Source organism: Phocoena sinus, chromosome 15, assembly GCF_008692025.1.
Source record: "Phocoena sinus isolate mPhoSin1 chromosome 15, mPhoSin1.pri, whole genome shotgun sequence".
Taxonomy (NCBI): Eukaryota; Metazoa; Chordata; class Mammalia; order Artiodactyla; family Phocoenidae; genus Phocoena; species Phocoena sinus.
The window spans coordinates 14,317,868-14,340,329 of NC_045777.1; the positions used below are offsets into that span (position 1 = coordinate 14,317,868).

The 22,462-nt window shown below is 47.7% G+C and overlaps 1 protein-coding gene across 1 annotated transcript in view; it reads left to right on the top strand.

The window, feature by feature from the left end:
• Positions 1-2,296: 2,296 nt before the first annotated feature.
• SLC13A3 (solute carrier family 13 member 3) overlaps positions 2,297-22,462 on the top strand; it is a 76,226-nt gene continuing 56,060 nt past the window's right edge. Inside the window, 1 exon segment of the mRNA XM_032604551.1 lies at positions 2,297-3,218. Within this exon segment, the coding sequence (XP_032460442.1) occupies positions 3,108-3,218 (111 nt within the window). The 5' untranslated portion in view covers positions 2,297-3,107.

Sequence of the window (22,462 nt, forward strand, 5' to 3'; positions counted from 1 at the left end):
TATAGAACCTGCAGACATCAAAAGGGAGTACTAGAAACTCTACATGCAAACATTTAACAATTTAGATGAAACAGACCAACTCCTCAGAAAATAAAAACTACCACAATGTACTCAGTATGAAGTAGATAATTCAAATAGCCCTATAACTATTAAGAAAATTAAATATAAAATTTTGCAAAAAATAAAAAAATCTATAGGCCTAGATGGTTTCACTGGGAAATAATACCAAACACTTAAACAAGAATTAACACCAATTCCATGCAATCTCTTCTAGAAAATAGAAGAGAAGGGAACAATTCCCAATTCATTTATGAGGCTGGTATTATCCAGATACCAAAACCAGACAAAGGCAATAAAAAAAGAAAAACTACAGACAATATCCCTCATGATTATAGATGTAAAAATCTTTAATAAAATATTAGCAAATAGAATTCAACAAAATATAAAAATAATTATACATCATGATCAAGTGGCATATTCCCCAGGGATACAAAGCTGGTTCACTACTTGAATACCAATCACTGTAATCCATCATATTAATAGGCTAAAGAAGAAAAATAATTTGATCATATTAATTGATGCCCCCTCCCAAAGCATTTGATAAAATTCAACACTCATCCATGATAAGAACTCTCAGAAAAATAAAAATAGATGGGAACTTTCTCAATTTGAAAAGGAGCATTTACAAAACACCTACAGCTAACATTATAGTTAATAGTGAAAGATTGAATGCTTTCTCCCTGAGATTGTGAATCATGTATGAATGTCCTTTCTCAAACTCTTATTCACCCATAGTGCCTGAAGTTCTAGCCAGTGCAGTAAGGCAAGAAAAGTAAATACAAGACATACAGATCTGAAAGGAAGAAATAAACCAGTTCTTATTTGTAGATGACATGATTGTCTATATAGAAGTCGGAAGGATTTGAGAAAAAAAAAAAAAAAAACACCTCCTAGAACTAATTAATGAATTGAGCAAGATTTTAGGATATAAGATAAACATACAAAATTCAATTTTATTTCTATGTACTAGCAGTGAATATATGGATCCTGAAAAAAATAGGATACCATTTACATTGCTCAAAAATGCAGTACTTATGTGCAAATCTAACAAAACATGTATAGGACTTTTAGGCTGAAAATTATAAAATGCTGATCAAAGAAATCAAAGAAGATCTAAATAAATGGAGAGACATACCACGTTCATGGATTAGAAGAGCCAACAGAGTAAAGATGTCAATTATCTCCAAATCGATATGCAGGTTTAATTTTTGTAGATATAGATAATATTCTAAGAATTTACATAGAAATGCAAAGAAACCAGAATATCTGAAACAATTTTGAAAAAGAAGGATAAAGTGGGAGGAATCACTGTCCCTATTTTCAGGACTTATTATACAGTTACAGTCAATAAGACAGTGTGGTATTGGTAGAGGGATAGACAATTAGATCAATGGAACAGAATAGGGAAACCAGAAACAGATCCACCAAATATGCCCAATTGATTTTTGACAAAAGTGCAAAAGCAATTCAATGGAATAAAGATAACTTCTTAAACAAGTGAAGCTGTAGCAATTGGTAGGCAAATTGATAGGCAAAAAAAAAAAAAAAGAGCCTCAATCTAAACCTCATACCTGATATAAAAATTAACTCATGGACTTAAATATAAACATAAAACTATAAACTATCAAACTTCTAGAAAAAAATGTGAGAAAAATCTTCAGGATCTAGGGCTGTGCAAAGAGTTTGACACCAAAAGCGTGATCCAAAAAAGGGAAAATTTGACTCCACCAAAATTACAAATGTTTGCTCTTTGAAAAGTCTGTTAAGAGGATGAAAAGCCAAGCTATCGACTGGGAGAAAATTTTTGCAGACAACGTATTTGTCAAAGGACTGGTATCTAGACTATATAAAGTACTCTCAAAACTCAACAGCAGAAAAAACGGTCCACTGAGAAAATGGGCAAACAACAGGAGGAAATAATTTCCCCCAAAGAGGATATACAGATGGCAAAGAAGCACGTGAAAAGATGTTAAACATCATTAGCCATTAAGAAAATGCAGATTAAAACCACAGTGAGGGCTTCCCTGGTGGCACAGTGGTTAGGAGTCCACCTGCGGATGCAGGGGACGTGGGTTCATGCCCCAGTCCGGGAGGATCCTGCATGCCGCGGAGCGGTTGGGCCCCTGGGTCATGGCCGCTGGGCCTGCGCGTCCAGAGCCTGTGCTCCGCAGCGGGAGAGGCCACAACGGTGAGAGGCCCGCATACCGCAAAAAAAAGCAGAAACAAAAACAAAAACCTACAGTGAGATACCTCTACACCCCTATCAGAATGGCTAAAATAAAAAATACCACCCCAATGCTGGTAAGGACGTGGGGAAACTGGCTCACTCATACGTGGCTAACAGAAATGTAAAACAGTGCTAACACTCTGGAAAATTGCATGGCGGTTTCTTCAAAAACCAAGGGTGCAACTACCACACAATCCAGGATTGTACTCCTGTGCTTTTATCCAAGAGGAACAAAAAGACTCCTCCGGGCTCCAACCCACAGATGACTGACCCACCGCGGGAGAAAATAAGAAAAACAATCTCAACAGCAATAGCTACCAACAGACCTCTTGTCTAGTGGAGACCGTCACTGTCATCGCCCCCACTTTGTGGTTGAGAAGACTGAGGTTCAGAGGCAGTTGTCAAGGCCACGCAGCTAGTATGTGGCAGAGCCAGTACCTGAACCCACTTATTACTAGTAAGTGATTTAATCTTCCAGTTGTCAGTATGGCCCTTTCCACGGGAGAGTAAGGAAGGGTTCAGCCCGTTGCCCCAGGCCACATAGCTGGAAAGTCAGGAGGTTTAAACCGGAGGCTACTCTGCCTTCTGGGCTGGAGTCCTGTTCCTTAGTGCTAGGGTCGAACTTTTCCTAACTTTCCCGGGTCTCTTTCGCCCAGTCCCAGGGGAGCAGGCACCACCCTTTTCCTCCGGGAGGCGCAGGGAGAGGGCGGGTCCCCAAGCGCAGTCCCCTCCCCAAACCCTCCCCCAGGCTATAAGCCGGAGCCGGGGGCCCAGGCGCGGGCAGTCCCGGACTGGCCCGCTCCGCGGGGCGATCGCGCAGATGGCGGCGCTGGCGACAGTGGCTAAGAAGGTGTGGAGCGCGCGGCGGCTGCTGGTGCTGCTGTTCACGCCGCTCGCGCTGCTGCCGGTGGTCTTCGCCCTCCCGCCCAAGGTAACGCCTCCTTTGCCTGTGGGCCCCCCGTTCCGCGCCCTGGGCGGCCGCGCAACAGGCAGGACCCTCTCCTCCCGAGCCTCTGAGGCGGAACACCGCTGAGGTCCCAGTCTAGACAGATTTCACCAGACCCCCTCAACCGTCCCCCCTTTACCCTGCCTTGGCCTGCTGTGAACACCTCTTGCCGCAGTTCCCCTTTTCTAGCTGCTCCTTGGAGCCTGGGTCCCACCTAGCCTTCTGGATCTTCTCACTTCTACAGGCGTGATTTCCTTTTATTGAGCTCTAACTATGTGCTTGGCGCTGTGTTGCACATTTCACTTGATAATCACAAGGAACACTTGATGAATGCCAAGCTGTGTAACCTGGGGCAAGTCATTTAACCTCTCTGAACTTCAGTTTACTCATTTGTAAACATAGGGGAAACGATAATGCCAATCCACTGGGCTGTGGTGAATATTAAATGAGGCAATCTATGTAAATCTCTTAGAACTGAGCCTGATACACAGTAAGTGCCTAAGAACGCACAGGCTGGTCTTATTTCCACGCACCTCATATGATGGGGATGGCCAAGATTTAATAAACGCTTGCCGGGAGCAAGGTGCAGTGCTAAAATTTGCTTTATGTGCATCGTTTTATTTAATCCAGACTGAAAGTGCCCCTCAGAGGGGGAGGATCATTTGCCCCATTTTCCAGAGGAGAAAACTGAGGCTCGGAGAGAAGTGACTTGCTCACAGTCACACAGCAAACAGCTGAGTGGGATTCAATCCCTGGCTTATCAGAATCCAGAACATGACCTGTTTCTAGACTCTCAAAGAAAGTAATCCCTAGAAGATCAAAGGCTGCAGATTGAGGCCAGGAGTGTCATGATAAAAGTCACCACCAATGGGAGCTGGAAGGAGATGGTACTGCAGGTCCCTGTTGGGTCCCTCACCTCTGCTCAGCCCATTTGCAGCATCATGGGAGGGCACTAGGCTCATTAGACAAGGCTTCTACCTCCAGGAAGTTGTTTCACTATCCCTCAATGAGATAGTAAATGTTCATAGAAGTAAAAGTAAAGAGAGTGTGTAACTTAGTGGCGGATTACCCAGCACCACCAGCAGAGACTAGGGGAGCTGGGAGAGGTGTTCAGAGAGGGAGGCCTGGAGGAAGGAGCCCTCCTTGGGCCCAGGGGGTGAGGAAGTTATACGAAGGAGACGGTGTCAGGAGATCCAGGGCAAGTTCTTTGGTGTGGAATTATCCAAGCAATTAGACTTTCTTGACATGCAAGAGAAAAACAATAAATCCTGGTGTAAGGATTAGGTTGCTTATTCAAAAACTAGCCCACCCCAGACCACTCGCTGACTTCAGGACCTTGGACCAATCTCCTTTCTTCTTTGGGTCTCCCTTTCTTTGTCTATAAAATGGAGCGGATCTCCATGCTAGCTTCTGAGATTTGATGTGAGGGGCTGAGTAAGGAAGTTGCCTCGCTTTGTGAAGCATCACCGGTGGAAGGCTAGATGGGTCTGGGAGGTCCCAGGCAGAGCTCTGGGGAAGAAGTGATGAAACACACTTTCTCTGAGTCTCTCTCCTCAGCAGGGTGTTCTGAAAGCTTCTCTCCGCTCTGCCCTCTAGCAAGATTTGTGAACCCAGGGGCAGGTCCAAGTGTTACGGGGCCTGAAGCATGTACTATTTAAGGGGCTCTCTTTAAGAAAAAGCTTACAGATTTACAGATACAAAATTCAGTACAAAAAAAAGCTTACAGATTTACAGATACAAAATTCAGGGTTTGGGAGTGGCTCTGAAGCTTAAACTTCATTAGCTTCACAGAGAATCCACCTCCACCTGGTCCCCAGTGTGTACGTGTAACAGCGAGTGCCTGACCCTCTGCGATGGTGGTGAGCCTAATAAAGTGTTTCATTGAGTGCTTCACTCTTCTTATGTGCCAGGCTCCATGCTAAGAGTCTCTCAGGCATTGTCCTATATAATGTCCACATAATCAGGGAGGCAGCTGCTGTTAGCATCCCTATAGTACAGGTGAGGAAATGGAAGCTCAGCAGGGTTAGGTGACTTGCCCAAGGCCACACAGCCAGTACAAAGCCAGAATGCAGTGTCTGTACTTCTAACAGCTGCATTTTATACTCTTTCTTTCGTTATAATTGACTAAGAACCTCTCCTGTTTCCCTACAGATCCCTGGTGGGTACTCTTGGTGTGGCCCTAGATGTCACTACCTTTTAAAGTGGCTGATAAGCCAGGGCCTCCTCCCAGGAGGCAGGTCTGACTTCTTGGGAGATCTTATTAGCCTCCCTCAAAATCTCTGTCGGCACACTCAAAGCCCCCTCCTCCATGTAATATGCATGTATTTATCATATTATATTATTATTATATCCTTGGATATTAATAACTGACATGTCTCTTAATGTACAATGTGAATAAAAGCATCCTTAGAGAATAATGAACAGAGAAAAGTGCTGTTTTTATTGATCTGTGACATACATTTAAAGCAAACAGAGTGGGTGTGCTCTGCACACATAGTTTCAAAACAATTCCTGTAATCGTAACCAGTTTTAATCCCGTGATAACCTCCCCAAACAAAGGCTGGCAGTCTAAAAAAACATTGTGCTTTCTGTGCAAATGAAGCTTCAAGGCAAGTGTCCTCCGTGTCTACCCCACCCCCAACATCAGATTGCTGCTTCTAAGCCGCTCTCACCTGGAAACTCTGGAGCCACCAATGCCGGTCATAGGGTACACCTGGGTTCCCAAAAACTTTTGCAAAATTGTAGGTATTGGGAAAGAAGTTTGAGATCCTTGGCACTGATCGTTTGCCCCTTGCTGGGTTCTGTTTTTCCAGCTTGATAAGGTCTACAGGCCATTGCTGCTCTGATGTTCTAGAAGTCTGTGTGATCGAAAGGGTTGGTTCTCATACACCTGTCCCCTGGCGACTGGTGAGGGAGGCTGCAGGGAGGCTGGGGTTAATCTGAAGGGTAGAGCCAAGGGGTGGGGATGGCAGGGGATGGGAACAATTCTTATATTATGTCCTCCTGGCTTGGAACCCTGTCAGCAGGGGTGAAAAGGAGTGGGATGCCCTTCTGGAATGCAGTGGCTGCAATTTCCAGGGCCACTGGGGATCATGGCTCTTGCCACAAAGAGTGCCAGAGACTAAGGAAGTCAGGACACTGCCGGAGGGACCACCTCAAAGTTTTCCAAGAATGGGCATCTTGGGAGGTGGATATTAGAGGACCGGCCTTGGGCAGCTAGAGGGGACAGATGAGATCTGCACCAGTCCCTTGTGTTTGCAGAGAAATCTTGCCTCCTTTCCCTTCCTACGCCCACTGAAAGCAAATTTAGCTGGACTGGCCATCTGGCCAAGATGCGTTCTTACAGTGGGTACTCATAGGTGACTCTTTCTAAGGATGCTTTGAGCAGGAGGAGTTTGGGGGAGGGGGTGCTCTGGGCAGGACGGCTGCAGAGTGTTCTACAGGCTGTGCACTGCACAAGGAGACCTGAGGAGGCAAAATGAGACAGAACCAACCTGCACTCCACATGCCAAGCTGTGTACTCTGGTGCAGTGCTGGATCCACCTGAGGAAGAGCCTCTTTTCCCAGTTTGCACAAAGGCATCAAGTCTGGCTAGCAGCACACTTGTTCTGGGGCAGTAGTACATCTGTGAAGTCAGAGGCCCACTTTTTTTTGCATATGCTTAATTCTTGGGTGGGGGAAATTCAGGTGGGTGACCAGGAAAATGGTTATTTCATTCCCAGTTTTGAGTCTTTGGAATCAGAACTGGATTCTCATTCCACATCGTTGCTCTGTGACCTTGAGCAAGTCATTTGGCTTCTCTGGGCCTCAGTTTCTTCATTGATACCATGCCCATAACATCACCTTCCTCCCTGGTTATTATTTGGGCCCAATGAAATCGTATATTATACTTGCACTGTAACTTCTTACTTGTTTATTCAACACTCTAGATATGTTTTAACTCTCCTATTTTGGAGATGAGGAAACTGAGACTCAGAAGTAAGATGATCAAAATAGCATGGGCCTTGGAGCTGGGAAGACCTGGGTTTGGGTCTTGGTTCTGAAACTGTGAGTCAGGGAGCTTGGGTTGGAGATTTCACATTTCTGACCCTCGGTTTCCTCACTTGTGAAGTGGGGAGAACTCACGTGCTTCCCATAGGGCTGCTATGGGACTTAATTAAGAGAAGATACAGAAATTGTCCAGTGCCGTGTCAAACGTGGTGGGAGTTTATAATACTAATAGTTGATAAAAATTTTTTCTATTTGCCCCACACTGTTTTACATGCCTTTCACATTTTAGTTCATTTACTCTTCACATCAGCCTTAAGAAGTGGGAATAATGATTATCCCCATTTTTACAGATGAGGAAAGTGAGGCCCAGAGAAGGAAGGAAGTTGCCTGAAGCCTCACAGTGAGCTGTGAGTGGCAGGGCGGGGGTGAGTGCCTCCATCTCCCTCTTCTTGTCCAGTGATTCCCCCATCTCAGGCTCCCAGTCATCACTGTTTTATTCTATCGACATTTCAATTAATCTCTGAAGCCTAACTTTTAGATTAGGGATGCGGGGAAGCAGAGGTCAAGCTCCCTTATTTCCGTTCAGATTATAGTAAGCCCTCAAGAAAGGATAGGAACAGCTAATATTTATTGATTACTTACTAGAAGCTCAGGCCCCCTCTCTCCCTCTGCACCAGCCACACTGGCCTTCTTGGTGTTCCTTAAATATCCCAAGATTGCTCTCACCCCAGGGCCTTTGCACTTACTGTTCCCTCTGTCTGAACTGCTCTTCCCCCCAGGTGTCTGCAAGCCTTTCTTCCTCACTTCATTCATCTTAGTTCAAAGATGAACCTCCTCAAAGGCCTTCCCTGGCCACCCTATCTAACATAGAATACAAAAAATCCTTTACACTTTCTTCTCTGCCTTATCTTACTTCATGGTCTTCATCACTATCTGCCAATATATTATGTGTTTAAGGAACGGACAAGTCAGAGTAAGCAGACTTAGGACTGGCTAGTTCAAATAATTTCAGTGGGCTCTGGGACATAGAGACTGTCCCTAGTTGTTTGGTCGCTGGCCCTGGATGATTACAGCAGGCGAATCGTGGCCTGGAGTGAGAGAGCCCAATAAAGGAGGTGGTTGGGGGTATGGGCTCTGGATTGGCTGGTTTACATTTGAAAAACTGATGCACAGGTGAGTTGTTTACTATCTCTAGGAATTAGCTAGCCCTGGGAGAGGCAGACACTCCAGGTTTAGCAAGGTCCCAAGATGCCAGAGCATCAAATTCAGAAACTTGCAAACATGGTTGTTACAATCTCCCATACTCCTCTTCTCTCACTATGGTCCAACCTCATAGGCTTTCTTTTGGTTCTTTAAACCTGCCAAGCTTGTTGCTGCCTCAGGGCCTTTGCATTTGCTGTTCTCTGCCTGGGATGCTCTTGCCCCTGATCTTCCACAGCTGGATCTGTCTGGTCATTTGGGTCTTAGCTCCAAAGGCACCTCCTCCAAGGAGTCCTCCTTGATTACCTTTTCTCAAGAACACTTACTCTCCTCACCGTACAAAGCACTCTCTAAAACAGCTTCCTATTTTTTTTCTTTCATGGCATTCATCCCAATCTGAAGTGTTCATAATCTGTTCACTGTCTGCCTCCACCACTAGGCTGTGAGTGATGTAAGGGCAAGACCCGTGTCTGTCTTGTTCTCTGCAGCATCCCCAGTGCCTAGGACAGTGTCTCACACATAGTAGGTACTCGGTAAACAAGTGAATGAATGAATTTGCATTTGAACTCAGGTATCTCTGATTTCAGAAGACATGTACTTTCCAAAACCGCAGACTGCTACTCATTTGTGGAAGATTTGAGCTGGAATCGGTGTCTCCAGCCCTTTCGTTTTTCAGTTGGGAAGACTGAGGCCCAGAGGGCACATGGAGGGACTTTCCCAGCCCCTCCCAGCCAGGTGGTCCCAGAACCCTCATCTGTTCCCCATCCATGCTCTCCTGCCAGGTTTCACCCGTTGCCCACACAGACCCCTTGGCCTTGGAAACGCTCCTCTGAGGTCCAGCCAACTTTCCACTTTCCCGGAGCTCCTGCCAGGTGTGTAAACAGGCCAGTGCGATTCCTGGTGATGCGGCGGGGAGCAAGATTGTGTTTCCTGACCTAACTCGGCAGGACAATGCCCTCTGGACTGATGAGCAGGATTTCAGACACCCTCAGACCTTGAAGACACAAAGTCAGCATCCTGGCTAGGCTGGACCTGGCCAGGGCCTGGAACAAGTGACACAGGTGTGCCCAAACTGCTCTCTCCAGCGGAGATGCACTAGGGACGAGAGAGATACACAAGGCCACGCCATCTCTGGCAAGCCTCCGTTTCCTCATCTCAGAAATGGGCATAATGAAACCCACCTGCTTGGAAGACTTGACAGTGCCTGACATAGTAGGTACTTGATAAAGAATTGCGGCTCTTTCTATTATCTGCAAAATAGGGGTACCAGGCTCTCAGCTCTATGTACTTGTCCCTGAAATTCATAGGGGGAGGGGCAGCCAATGGGATGGAGCCTGTGCTGGGTGGGGGCTGGAGGAAGGCAGGAGGACTGATACACAGGACAGAACAGTGATCCCCAGTCCGATGAAGACATTGGAAAAGGTCTGGTGAGGCCAGCATGCCCCTCCGGGCCAGCCCAGTGGTCCCCCTGCCCAGTTCCTTTTGCTCTACTCTCCTGTGGGGTCCTCTCTCAGTCTGGGCTGAGAGAGGGATTTGATTTCAGCTGTATTAAGCTCTCTTACAGGAATGTGCTGGTCCCTGGGAGGCTCAGGAAGTGAATTCAAGTTTGTTGATGTCCTGGGCCACATGCCTTATTCATACTCTCTCCTCTGTCCCCCAAGAGGCCTCCTAAGAGCCATAGTCAACACGTCTCTAGCATTTATGAAGTGCCAGGCACGGTTCAAAGCACTCAAGATATGTTTGCTAGCTCGTTTATGCTCGCCCTGGCTCTGGCGCAGGTGCTGCTATTATCCACATTCATCGATGAGGAAACCGAGTCACAGAATGGTTCAGTCACTTGCCGAAGCTCCCACGTTTTGGATGTGGCAGAGCTGGGATTCCGACTCTGGCATTCAAGCCCCAGAGTCTGTGCTTTTAGTTGCTGTGTGACACAAGGGTGAGGGACCCAGTTTACAAATGAGAAGGCTGAGGCTCAGAGAGGTGAAGTCACCTGCCACCTCACGGCCATTGAGTGAGTAGTGAGGCTGCCAGTCGAGCCTACGCCTGCCTTGTTGAAAGCCCACACTCCTTCATGGTTCAGTGGAGGCAACAGGGAAAGGAGTGATTGTGCTGGGTGCGGTGGGGGACATTAAGAAAGGCTTCCCAGAGGAGAGACCTGTCATTCTGACACTGGGGTGGGAGTTTGGAGGTCTCAGAGGGACCTGAAGATAGGAACTAATGTGGCTGGTCAAACATGATAGGTAGGAGCTTGGATTTGGGTGCTTGGGTTCAAATCCTGGCTTTTTAATATGCTGTGTGACCTTGGGCCAGTTACTTAACTTCTCTGTGCTCAGTTTCCTCATCTGTGAATGGGTATGATAATAATTAATGATGCTTGTAAAGGGCTCAACAGATGTTGCCTGCCTTCATGGATAAATCAGTGCCTGTGTCCTGGGCTCTGGGAAATCCTTTAAATCAGGGTTCTTAAGCATTTTGCTCCCCAGGAGACATTTGGTAGTGCCTGGAGACATTTTTGATGGTCTCAGCTGGAAGGAGCTGCTACCGGCATCTAGGGACGCTGCTAAACATCCTACAGTACACAGGATGGTCCCCACAACAAAGAATTCTCGGGCCGCAAATGTTAGTGGTGCTGAGGTTGAGAACCTCTGCCTTCAATGCGTTAGTTTGTTTCATCCCCCAGCAGGCTGTGAGGCACGCACAGTCAAGTCCAATTTTCTGTCAGGGACACTGTGTCCCAGAGAGGGGAAGTGCTTGTCTGTGGACACACAGCCTGGCCACAGAAGGCCTCCCAGGGTGGAGGGGATTTGGAAATGGAGGGCGTTCCAGGCAAGACAAAACACCCCCTGGCCCTCCAGCCCCGTTCTGGGCTCTGCTGCATGGAGCTGACCCGTTCCCTCTGCCCTCTGGGCTGTCAGCGGGCGGGAACAGGCTCCTTTCCCTTGGTAGGGAGAAATAACAAGAGAGGCCCTTGTTTGCTGCCACCCACAGCCCGGATTGTCCCCTCGATTTCACATGCCGCTTGCACCTTACTCTCATGACAATCCACTTTGCTGGCTGGCTTGGGAGGCCTGGAGAGTGGGAAAAGGAAGGAAAAGTCTTCCTGCTCCTTTTAGCCATTTCCTGCCCCTGTCTGGAGCCCCCTTGGATTTCTCTGGAAAGGACTGGGACTCAGCAAAACTTCTCCTGGTGCCCGAGCAGGGCATTTTACAGCACAGAGTCCAAAAAACAGAAGTGTAGGCAGTTTCCTGAGACATGAGTCCTGGGAACGTGGTCTGCTGTGCCAACATCTGGGACTAGAATGTGGGGTCTCCAGGCCTGGGGGAGCTGGCAGAGGCCTGATGCAGGGCCCTGCCCATGACCCAGCTCCCACCTCTTGTTGGGGAAACTGAGGCTGTCCTGAGAGGCTCTTCCTACCTCCACTAAACTGGCCATCTACCTGGGAGGCCTGGCTTCCTTTCCTGCTCCTGATCTTCTGCGGGATCTGGACCTCCTTCAGACCTTGGCTTTCCTCCTCTGGACAAGGGGTCTGCCCAGAATCACTGGGCTGGTTTGTCCCCCAGAATCACTTTCTGAGGGGGAGGGGGCAACATCATGAGAGTATGAACTCTAGCACCAGATTTCCTGGACTCCAGGACAGCTCCCCCACTTCCTGGCTGTGTGACCTTGGGCAAGTTACTTAGCCTCTCTGTGCCTCATTTTCCTCCTCTGTGGAATGAGGTGCACTAATGGGACCTACCTCGGAGGGGTGTTGTGAAGATTGGCTCAGATACCTAAAATACTCTGGGCTGCTCCTGATCACAAGAGGTATTAGGTAAGTGTCTGTTGTTACTATGGTTGGCAGTAGTAGTATTGTTATTTGCATTACAAATGTGCCCGTGGAGCCCGTGGAAGTGCTTTATAGGGGATGAGACCTTCTGCATCCTACTGGCTTCTTCCCTTTACTCTCTGTGTAGGTTCTTGGGTTTTCTGAGCCTCCATTTCCTCCACTGTATATGGAGTAAAGCTCATCTCCTAGGAGCTGCTGGGAAGATTAAATGAGATAGTGCTTATTCAGAGAAAAATCCCAGTGAAAGTTCCCTTTCCACTCTTTTTTTTTTAATTTATTTATTTAATTTTTGGCTGCATTGAGTCTTTGTTGCTGCACGCGGGCTTTCTCTAGTTGTGGTGAGTGGGGGCTACTCTTCATTGCAGTGCACAGGCTTCTCTTTGCGGTGGCTTCTCTTTGTTGTGGAGCATGGGCTCTAGGCGCACGGGCTTCAGTAGTTGTGGCACGTGAGCTCAGTAGTTGTGGCTCATGGGCTCTAGAGCACAGGCTCAGTAGTTGTGGCGCACGGGCTTAGTTGCTCCGTGGCATGTGAGATCTTCCTGGACCAGGGCTCGAACCTGTGTGCCCTGCATTGGCAGGCGGATTCCCAATTACTGCGCCACCAGGGAAGCCCTCCCTTGCCATTCTTATTCTTGCCCTGAAGCCCAGAGCCCCAAAGGCCTAAGAAGTGAGGGATTGTGGGCAGTGGAAGGTCATTGTCAAGAATGGCTTGGAAACTCCACAGGTCAGGCCTTAACAGCAGGGATCAGCTTTCCCATCCCCCACTGCATCAGCTCCCAGGATGCCTGGGGCAGGGCCAGCTGGACCAGAGTGGAGATGGGATGATGGTAAATGGTAGAGAATTGAAAATGTCGGGGGCAGGGAAGACCTCAGTGCCCAGGAGAAGTTAGGCTAAGTGGTGGGCACACAGGATGCAGCCTCAGATGATCCAGGATGGATCCCTGCCAAGAACTTGATCTGTGGGGGGAAGCAAGACACTTCCCTTGCCAGCCTTAGTTTCCTCATCTGTCTCATGCACCCGCTTGCCTCTTGGGGCTGTGGGGAGGAGCCAGGGAAACCAGTCACTTTGTAAACAGTGAAGTACCCTGCAAATAATAAAGTACAATTAGGGATCCTGCCCATCTTGTTCACTAATGTACCCCTAGCAGTAGGCAAACAGGGTGCTTAATAAGTATGTCCAGAATGAATACGGAATCAAAACAGTATTTCTTTAGTGTTTCCTGTGTGCCAGACACTGTCCATAAGTGATTATTACATTGAGTTTAAAAGTATTAATTGAGCACCTACTACATGCCAGCTACTATTCTAGAGGAACATGGCAATGAACCAAATAGTCACAAATCCTTATACTTAAGGAGCTGACATTTTAGACGGGTAAACATTAAAAACAAACAAAAGCAAGCAGATAAGTAAGATCTGTAGTATGTCAGATGTTGATAAGTGCTGTGGAGAATAAAATCAGAGAAGGCAGGGAGCTTGGAATGGAGCTAAGTGCAATTTTAGAGTCAGGAAGATTTCGAGAAGGGAACATTTGAACAAATACCTGAGGGAGATGACATTGGAGCAAAGACTTGAAGGAGGTGAAGGAAGGAGCCCTGAGTGCATATAGAGGAAGAGCATTCCAGGCGAGGAGACAGCAAGTCAAAGGTCCTGAGGTGGGAGCATGGAGAGTGTTCAAGAAATATCAAATGGTCTTCCTGGGTCCTCGTGACAGCCCTTCCAGGAGACTGACCCCTGAACCCCTGAACATAGGGAAGCTAAGTTGAAGATCTTAGATGGGATTTAAAGACAGATCCCACCATAATGCCTTCAGGCTGGATTTTACTCCAAGCAGAGAAAGTCTTCCTTCCCACACCAGGCCTCCAAAGGTGTGGGACAGGCTGTCAGGAGCGGCGAGAGGTGGAGAAGCCCAGAGCGGGCTTTAAGCACACCCGCCACCCATGTTGGGAACTGAAGGGCCCTTTGCACAGATGGGGAGACTGAGGCCCACAGAGAAGAAGAAGCTGCCCTTCAAGGTCACACAGTCAGTTGGCCTCTTTTTCAGAAGAACATGTTCTGTCCTCCTCTGGTAGAGCCAGGCCCCTGGGGACTCCAGGGTCCCATGCAGCTGCCACCCTGCCCCCAGCTGCCTGTCTGGCTCATGAATGATTAGCGAGGCCTGGGCAGCAGTGGGGTGTGAGCTGCTCCAGGAACGCTTTTAATGAATGGCTCGAAGAACTTTACCTTGTGACAACACCTGCTAGTAAGTCCAGGGGTCTAACACAGTCCGTTCCAGAGGAAAGGGTAGGAGGATAGAGTGGCTGCCTCAGAGGTCTCCTGGGACAAGTCACCCCCTCCACTTTCTCCTCTTTCCCCCATTGAGTCTTGAGCCCAGATAGACACAGGTGGCTCCTAACTGCTTTCTCAGAAGAGAAGGTAGGAGGGAGCCCTGCCTGGAAATCAGAGACTAGACATCTGCGCTGTCTCAACTATTTCCCTCTGGGTCACCCTGGGCTAGTTTCAGTCTTAACCCTCCATGCCTGTCTCCTCCAGAAGGTGGGCACTAAGATCAGCCGGGCTTATCCTCAAGACTGAACAGATCCAGAGAGGATGGGAAAGGGCCTGTAAAGTGCTTTGCTGTTGAATATCTGTCCTTCCATTTCCAGAAACTACCAGAGTGTGGGAGGAGCAAAAGTCACAATAAGTGTAAAAGGATTAGCTGAGCACCTGTACATAGTGAGTCTCAGTAAATGCTGGCTGTTACCATCACTACTGTTACTCTCCTCACTGAGCCCAGGACCAGGGCCCAGGGGATCAGGACCACTGCCCTGAGCTCGGACCACTATGCTGAAATCACGGCTTCATCCTTTGCTAGAGATGCACACATGGATGAAGAAGTTGCTGGACCTCTGTGTGCCTCCAGTTTCTCATTTCTAAACAGGGTTGTGAGACGAGCAGGTGAGCTAATGCAGGCAGGGCTTGGCGCCTGGTCATAGTAAGCCCTCAATGAACGGTAGCTTTATTATTCTCACCTGTCATTCACACCGAGGCAGTGTGAACTTGGGCCAGTCACTCAAGCTCTCTGAGCCAAACGGAACAGCGGTCGTAGCTGCCTCGTGGGGCTGTGGGTAGAGTTGAATGAGGGAATCCACGAACCGTGCCTGGCACATAGTAAGTGCTCAGTGTGGGCAGCCACCTTGAATAACAGTGCTGCTGTTCTGAGCCCATGAGGGACAGCTGCTCGGGAGACCACGGAGAGAGCTGCTGCCAGCATTGCAGGGCTTCCAAAGAACGGCCACATCCATCCATGTTCTCTTTGATCTCCTTCCCAGCTCTCTCAGGATGGCGTAATAAGCATCCTGATTTACGGATGAGGACGCAGAGGCTCAGAAAGGCCACCGGTCCTTCCACAGCTTGAAGCTTGTAGGTGGTAGACCAGGATTTGCACCGGCAGCTCTGTGACTCCTAGTGGCCTTGCACCCAGAGCCTCAGCTGGCCTTACTTAACTCCCTTTTTGCAAGTGGAGGCACATGCCTCAGCGCCTCTTGGCCTCAGCGGAGAGGGTTTCTCCTGGGTTGTCTCGTCTTGCTGGGTCCTTTGCCTGGGCCTGCTGTGTGTGCTCCAAACTCCTTTCCTTTTGGGGTCAATATCTACCTAGCATCATTGCCTTCATCCCCACATGGCAGACTGGAAGTGCTTTAGGGATCACTGAGATGAAACTTCTGATATAAAGAGGGCAAGAAATGTGCAAAAGTAACAGATTCCATCAGTAGGAGGTAACATTTTATATATATTCCTTACTCTACCAGCACTCTGCTCCCAGCACTCAACCTACATTCACTTGATTTAATCAGTCCCCATAGCAATAACTCTATGAGGTTGAAATTCTTACCATCATTATCATCATCCCCATTTTACAGATGAGAAAACTGAGGCACAGAGTTAAGTCACTTTTCTAGGAAGCGGTAGAGGCAGGATTCAAGCCCAGGCACTCTGGCACTGAAAGCCAAGCTCGTGACTCAGGCTCCTCTGCTTCTTGGCATCAGGTCCTGATTTCAGCCCCCGTCTCCTAGCTCCCTGTCCACTGCTCTTTCTGCTGATCCCAACAGCTCCAGCTTCTTGGGAACTGGTCATTTTCCAGGTGCTGTACCACTGTGACTCTGAGATGCCATCGTTCCTGGGTTATCTGTGAGCAAACAGCTCCGAGCCTGCCCAAGGCCACTCACACCAGTCATGGATGCCTGAGCCACCGTGTTTCAAGCCCTGAGTGGCCCCAGGGGTTTTGACCACTGTGTAGGCCCAGCCTTGGGCTGGGGGTGATGAGGGGATACTGAGAGGTTTAAGGCATGGCTTTGGCCTTTCTAGAGTTCAATGTTCAGGGCTTCCCACAGCCCTGGCCCTGGACACTCCTGGGGAATGGGCCTCTAGTGGGCAGCAGGAGGGCACCACTGTGGGCAGCTGGCCCTGGTCCTGCTCCCTGAAGGGCCTGGCATGGAGCCTCCAGTGCCTGCTGAGAGCCTGGTCACAGCCCAGTGCCTTGACAAAAACTCAACCCAGCAGGGAGATGGGGCACAGGAGGGAAGGTGGTGGTGGATGCAGTTTCCGGACAGCTCCTGCCCTGGGCTCAGAGAACACACCATTTCTCTTTCTTTCTTTTCCTGAGTGAGGGGGGCAGACTTAGGGGCAATGGGGGAAAAGTTGCCGTGTGTCTGCCTGGAAATCATTCCCCAGCTCAAAAATTAACCGCCTGACATGGCACTTTCTTCTTTCTCCCCTGTCACCTCTGCGTGTTTTGCCTGCAGACTTTAATCCCCGTGGTTATGGATTGGCTGAGCCTGAGAAGCTGGGATTTCTTTGGTGGGGGGATTATAAAGCTTCCTGTAAGAAATGTCTGGATTGGGTTGGCATGAATCAGGCTGGTCAGGGACTAAGGGGACCCCTGGCCCAATTCTTGCTCCCAACCAGGGTCAGGACTAGGGAGGGCCAGGCGAGGCACCCTGGGAACAAAGTTTAAGGAGGGACTCACTGTCAGGGTCATGCACCTGCCTCACCCTGGTCCCAGCCCAGCTCCCAACTCCTGCTGTCTGATAAACCTCAGGGCGTAATGGTCTTTCCATGAAACAAGATAAAACAAGTCCTTACTTCTGACTTGCTGTGTGACCTCAGGCAAGCCACTTTCCTTCTCTGGGCAGTCATTGTATTAGGGGTTAAATTAGACCAGGGTTTCTCAGCCTCAGCACTGGTGACATTGATCCTACTGGGAACAAATGATCTTCCGTTGTGGGGCACTGTAGGATGTTTAGTAGCATCCCTTGCCTCTACCCACTAGATGCCACTAGCATCATCCCCTCCAATCACCCCAAAATGTCCCTTTGTCCCCTGGAGGTCAAAATCATCCCCTATTGAGAACCACTAGATTAAGTCATCTCAGGTTCATTCTGGCTCTGATATTTTAGGATTTATTTAAAGATTTAAGAACAATGTATTTGAAGCTCAGCATTTAAGGAATTAAACTTGTATTATTAAGAATAAAGTAACATTAATATATGATTTTTAATAATTATTACAACGTAACAATAGGTCATATTTGTTGAGCATTCCCACGTGTCCATCACTGGGTCAGTGGTTATTTTATATGAAATAAATCACTCTCCGAGGTAGGTACTATTATTATGTGCCTACAGCACACAGGGAGACTGAGGGTGAGGGCAGTTAAATAACTAGGTCACACAGCTAGAGTGTGGAAGGATTGAGTTTATAGCTCAGGATTGTCTGATTCCAAAGCCCATACTGTTTCTACAGTGCGTGTTTATTGAAGGAAGATTAGAAAATACAGATAAACAAAAGGAGATATAGTATTTTCTCATGACAAAATTATTAGGTGGAAGGCACTTCTGGTTTAAGTTGGTGGAGTCCAGATTTTTCTATTCCATTCACCTTTCTGAAGCAGTCTGAAAACAGCAACAAATGGAGAAGAAACTGCCATCTCTGATGAAAGAAGGGCAGACCACAATCCCACCCTTGGTTTGTGAAGAAGAGCTGACAATGGTGCTGGGATTTGGACCAAATTGCAGGAGGGAACCAAGAGCTTCTGCAGCCCCTGGGCAGGAGGCAGAATTTTCTGGAAGTATTTTTCAACTCTGTGAGCCCTTCCTAATCCCAGCAAAGCCTGAAGCATGCACATGGGAAGGGAGAGTCGCTGAAATGCATGTGACAGTTCAGAGTTCAGATGAACTGGATGAAGAGGCTCGAAGACCATTGGTAAGAAGCAGGATGTTGAAGTGGCAGGTGAGAGAAGGATGGATAACGATCAACCATATGGTTGTAAGGGTTCTAATTTTCTCTCTCAGTAAGTCGAAGAGACCTACTCAAGGAGATACTGAAGAACTGTGACATTCTTGGGTCTTTACACTTAATCTCCACACTAAGTCTATTGCTTAGAGTAGAGATATATTTCAGGGCAGTGGTGGTGAGAAAGGGTTCTGAGATAATCCACAGGGCTACTGCATAGACACCTGCTGCCCCAGCTTCCTCCTAGCTCCTCTCCCGACACTTTCTTTTAACAAAGAACTGTGATAAGTAGCCAGCATGGGACCTACAAAAAGACTGTGTGAGAAATAAGAAGAAAGGGAACATCAAATGAATAGTAGACAAGGAATAAATACTGGAAGAGTTGTGTAATGAAGAGAAACTACTGAACAGACATTTCTCTGTGAAATACACAAAAAATTAAAGAAATGATGGCCTTCCTAAAATAAATCTCAAGATGAGAACTAAAAGGGTCAAAGAAGGGCTCCCCTGGTGGCGCAGTGGTTGAGAGTCCGCCTGCCGATGCAGGGCACACGGGTTTGTGCCCCGGTCCAGGAAGATCCCACATGCCGTGGAACGGCTAGGCCCGTGAGCCATGGCCGCTGAGCCTGCGCGTCCAGAGCCTGTGCTCCGCAACGGGAGAGGCCACAACAGTGAGAGGCCCTCATACCGCAAAAAAAAAAAAAAAAAAAAAGGGGTCAAAGAAGAGATAATAAAAGGTAGACGGAGATGAAAAAAGCAGTCTTCTGGAAGTGGAGGGAGGAGAAAAGTGAAGCCACTCTATTATAAAAGCTCTTTTAGAAACAGCAAAATGGAAAATATTAAAAACATAATCAAGGACATGTTACACAGGCTAAAGAAGATTGAACAAAATGAAGTGGGAAAGAAAGAGTAAGAAAGGATGAAAGCAAAATGATCAATAGGGGGGACAAAGGAAATCCAACTTCTGCATAATTGGTATTGCTGAAGAAGAAAGAAAAAGAAATCAGACAAGTAAAACAAAACAATATTGGAATCTTTAATAGTAGAAAACGTCTCTGAAACCAAGCGAACTTAAAACATATGCAAATTTTCTGTCTCCTAGAAAAAAACTTATACTCATCGACACTGAGCTATATCATGGTAACATGAATGAACTTGAGGATTCAACCAATAAATCTTATGGCTATCCAGGTAAAAAATATGATGAGCTGTAAGAGGGAAGAAATCAGGCTGGCCTCAAATTTCTGCACAGTGAAATATCTCCTAATTCTCAGAAAAAGAAAGCATAACCCCAGAATTTTACAGATATATTAACTGTGTATTCAGGGAACGTCTACTTTAAAAAAATACATATTTATTGTTGAAATTTGGAAAAGCAGAGCATGTAATGAACACATTTATTCATAATCTCACTCCTAAAATAGTCTGCCTGTCAAGTACATATTTCAAAATGCTTTCACGTGCACTCATTCTAATGGGATCCTCTGTGACGTAGACATCGCAAAATTATTATTTCCAATTTGCAGATGAATGAACTCACTGAATTGACACAAGAATTCAGTGGCCAAACCACTACACCCATACTTCCTGGCCCTCAGTCCCGAATTCTCTAGAGTAGCTCTGTCCAACAGAACTTTCTGTGGTGATGGGGATGTTCTAGATCTGCTCCATTGAGAAAGGTAGACACTAGTCTCACATAGCTATGGGACACTTGAAATGTGACTCGTGTGACCGAGAAACTGGAATTCTAAATATCATTTAACTTTAATTAATTCAAACTTACATAGCCACAGGTGGCCCGAAGCTACCCTATTTGGACAGCCCAGCTCTAGAGATTTCCTTGGCATTCTTTTCCCTTCTGAAAAAGAAAGCTGACCACTTTCCATTTCAGCCATCTCCCAAGCACATCCACATCAAGTTCTGCCAAATCCTGGCCTCTGGGATCAATCAGCCTTCATAGTGAGGACCAGCCTTCTGGCTTCTGGCCCCTGTCTTCTCGGGCTGCAGTCTCCTTCAGGCTTGTCCACCCCTGGAGGTTTTAGCTGAGTCACTCCAGCTTCTGCTGGCAGAGGCGACAGGCTGGGGATGTGAGAGATGTTTCACCTGGAGCCACGACTCCGTCTACCCTGGGCCACCTCAGCAAGATTCCCCTTCCTGAAGCTGAGCCTCTGGACAGAACAAAGTGGCAAAGTGGCAGACTGCTGACTCTTGAGATGACCCAGAAAGTGAGCCTGCAAGATCAGACACTTTCCCCCACCTCTGGACTCCAGAAGTTAAAATTCAAAGGAACAGGGTCTCGGGATCATGTGACTCTAGCCTTCTACCCTCCTTCTACCCTAATCTGCCCTTGAAGGATCAAAGGAAGATTCCATTCTGCAGACACGCAGACTGACTCTCCCTGTGTCCATGTGGCTGCTCTGAGTTCACCAAACAGGGGGCCCAGAGGTAGAGGTGGGTCAGACGTGCTGTGCACTGGAGTAAAATCATGGATTCACTGGACCCCACCCCCTGATCCACTATTTGGACCGGGAGCCATGAGATCTTCTCTTGTGCTCTGTGTGGTCCTGAAGAGATCACTCCTCCTGTGACCTCAGTTTCCGTACCTGTAAAATGGGGATTTTAAGACAGAGCAGGGATTTTTCACAGAGCATCCTGATTCCTAGTAATCTGTGAACAACTTCACATTAGATTCCAAGTTGTGTATGTGTGAGCACTTTTCTGGGATTTTCCACTAATTAAAACCACTTAGACGAGAGGTCATAAAGTGGTGACCATGGGTCTGATGCATTTTGCAGATGTATTTTTTGGCACACACTTTCCTTTTAATAGGCAAATCATTTAAAATGGTGAGATTTCACATAAAAGCACAATTTCAAGCTTCTCTTGAAAAAACAGGAGATCTGGCATCATGGGCCCCACGTTTCCCCATGGCAACAGTCAGGAGCTGAGCAGCAGGTGCTGTTTCCAAGGGGCCTATGTTCCCCACTTCACCACAGTCCCCACTCCTCCCTATTGCACCCATGACACTAAAGCCCAGTGCCAGCTGTAATTTATCATTAAACTTGGGCATTTTTTTCCCTGCTAAAAGGATGGTTTTCTGTACCCACAACACTGTCAGAATTGCAAATCAGACTTGAGAAAACAAGGTGATATTTCTTATGCCAGCCCACTTCGTTCATTAAATTGTCCCTTGCATTTGAGTTTGTGATGCCTGATTTAGAGTACTTAATCATTCATTTAACAAATGTCCATCGAGGCCCTGAAGATAAAGGTGAACAAACACAGACAAGGGCCCTGTTTGTGTGGAGCTTACAGTCTGTGGGAAGAGAGCTAATGATAAGTGAACAAACAAGAAATACTTCGGCCATTGGTAAGTTCTTGACAAAAAGGCTGGATGGTGGAGATCAGACCACAGACAACAGCATGGTCTGTGAAGAGGAGACCTTTGAGTTGAGGCCAAACAACAAGAAGGAGTGAGCTGGGCAGAGATCAAGGGGCCAGAGATCAAGGAGTGAGGGCCAGGCAGGCCAGGCAGAGGAGACAGCAGGTGCAAAGACCTGGAGGTGGGAACGGGCTTGGCCCGCTGGATCTCTGAGAGCCCACCGCTTACTGTCCACAGGCCAGCTCTCTGGTCCCTGCCTCCATGCCTCCTGGGAGACTTTTGTTCTCCGGAAGCCAGTTTTTGTCCTCGAGGCCCACCGGGCTGGAGGGGTGGGGGTGAGGGGCAGTAGTACTTATTAATTCCTCACCAGATGTCTGGCATCCAGATGGCAGTTCTGAATCCAGTTTGCCCACAGGAAGCTCAGCTGGGGCAGGGAAGCTATTTGGGGTCACCTCGGCCCTGCTGCAATCCCTAACCAGCAAGGTAATGAAACACTCTTGACCCACTCACTGCCCAAGCCCCGTGTGGGCCAAGGATCGACTTCCCAACTCTTGCCATTTC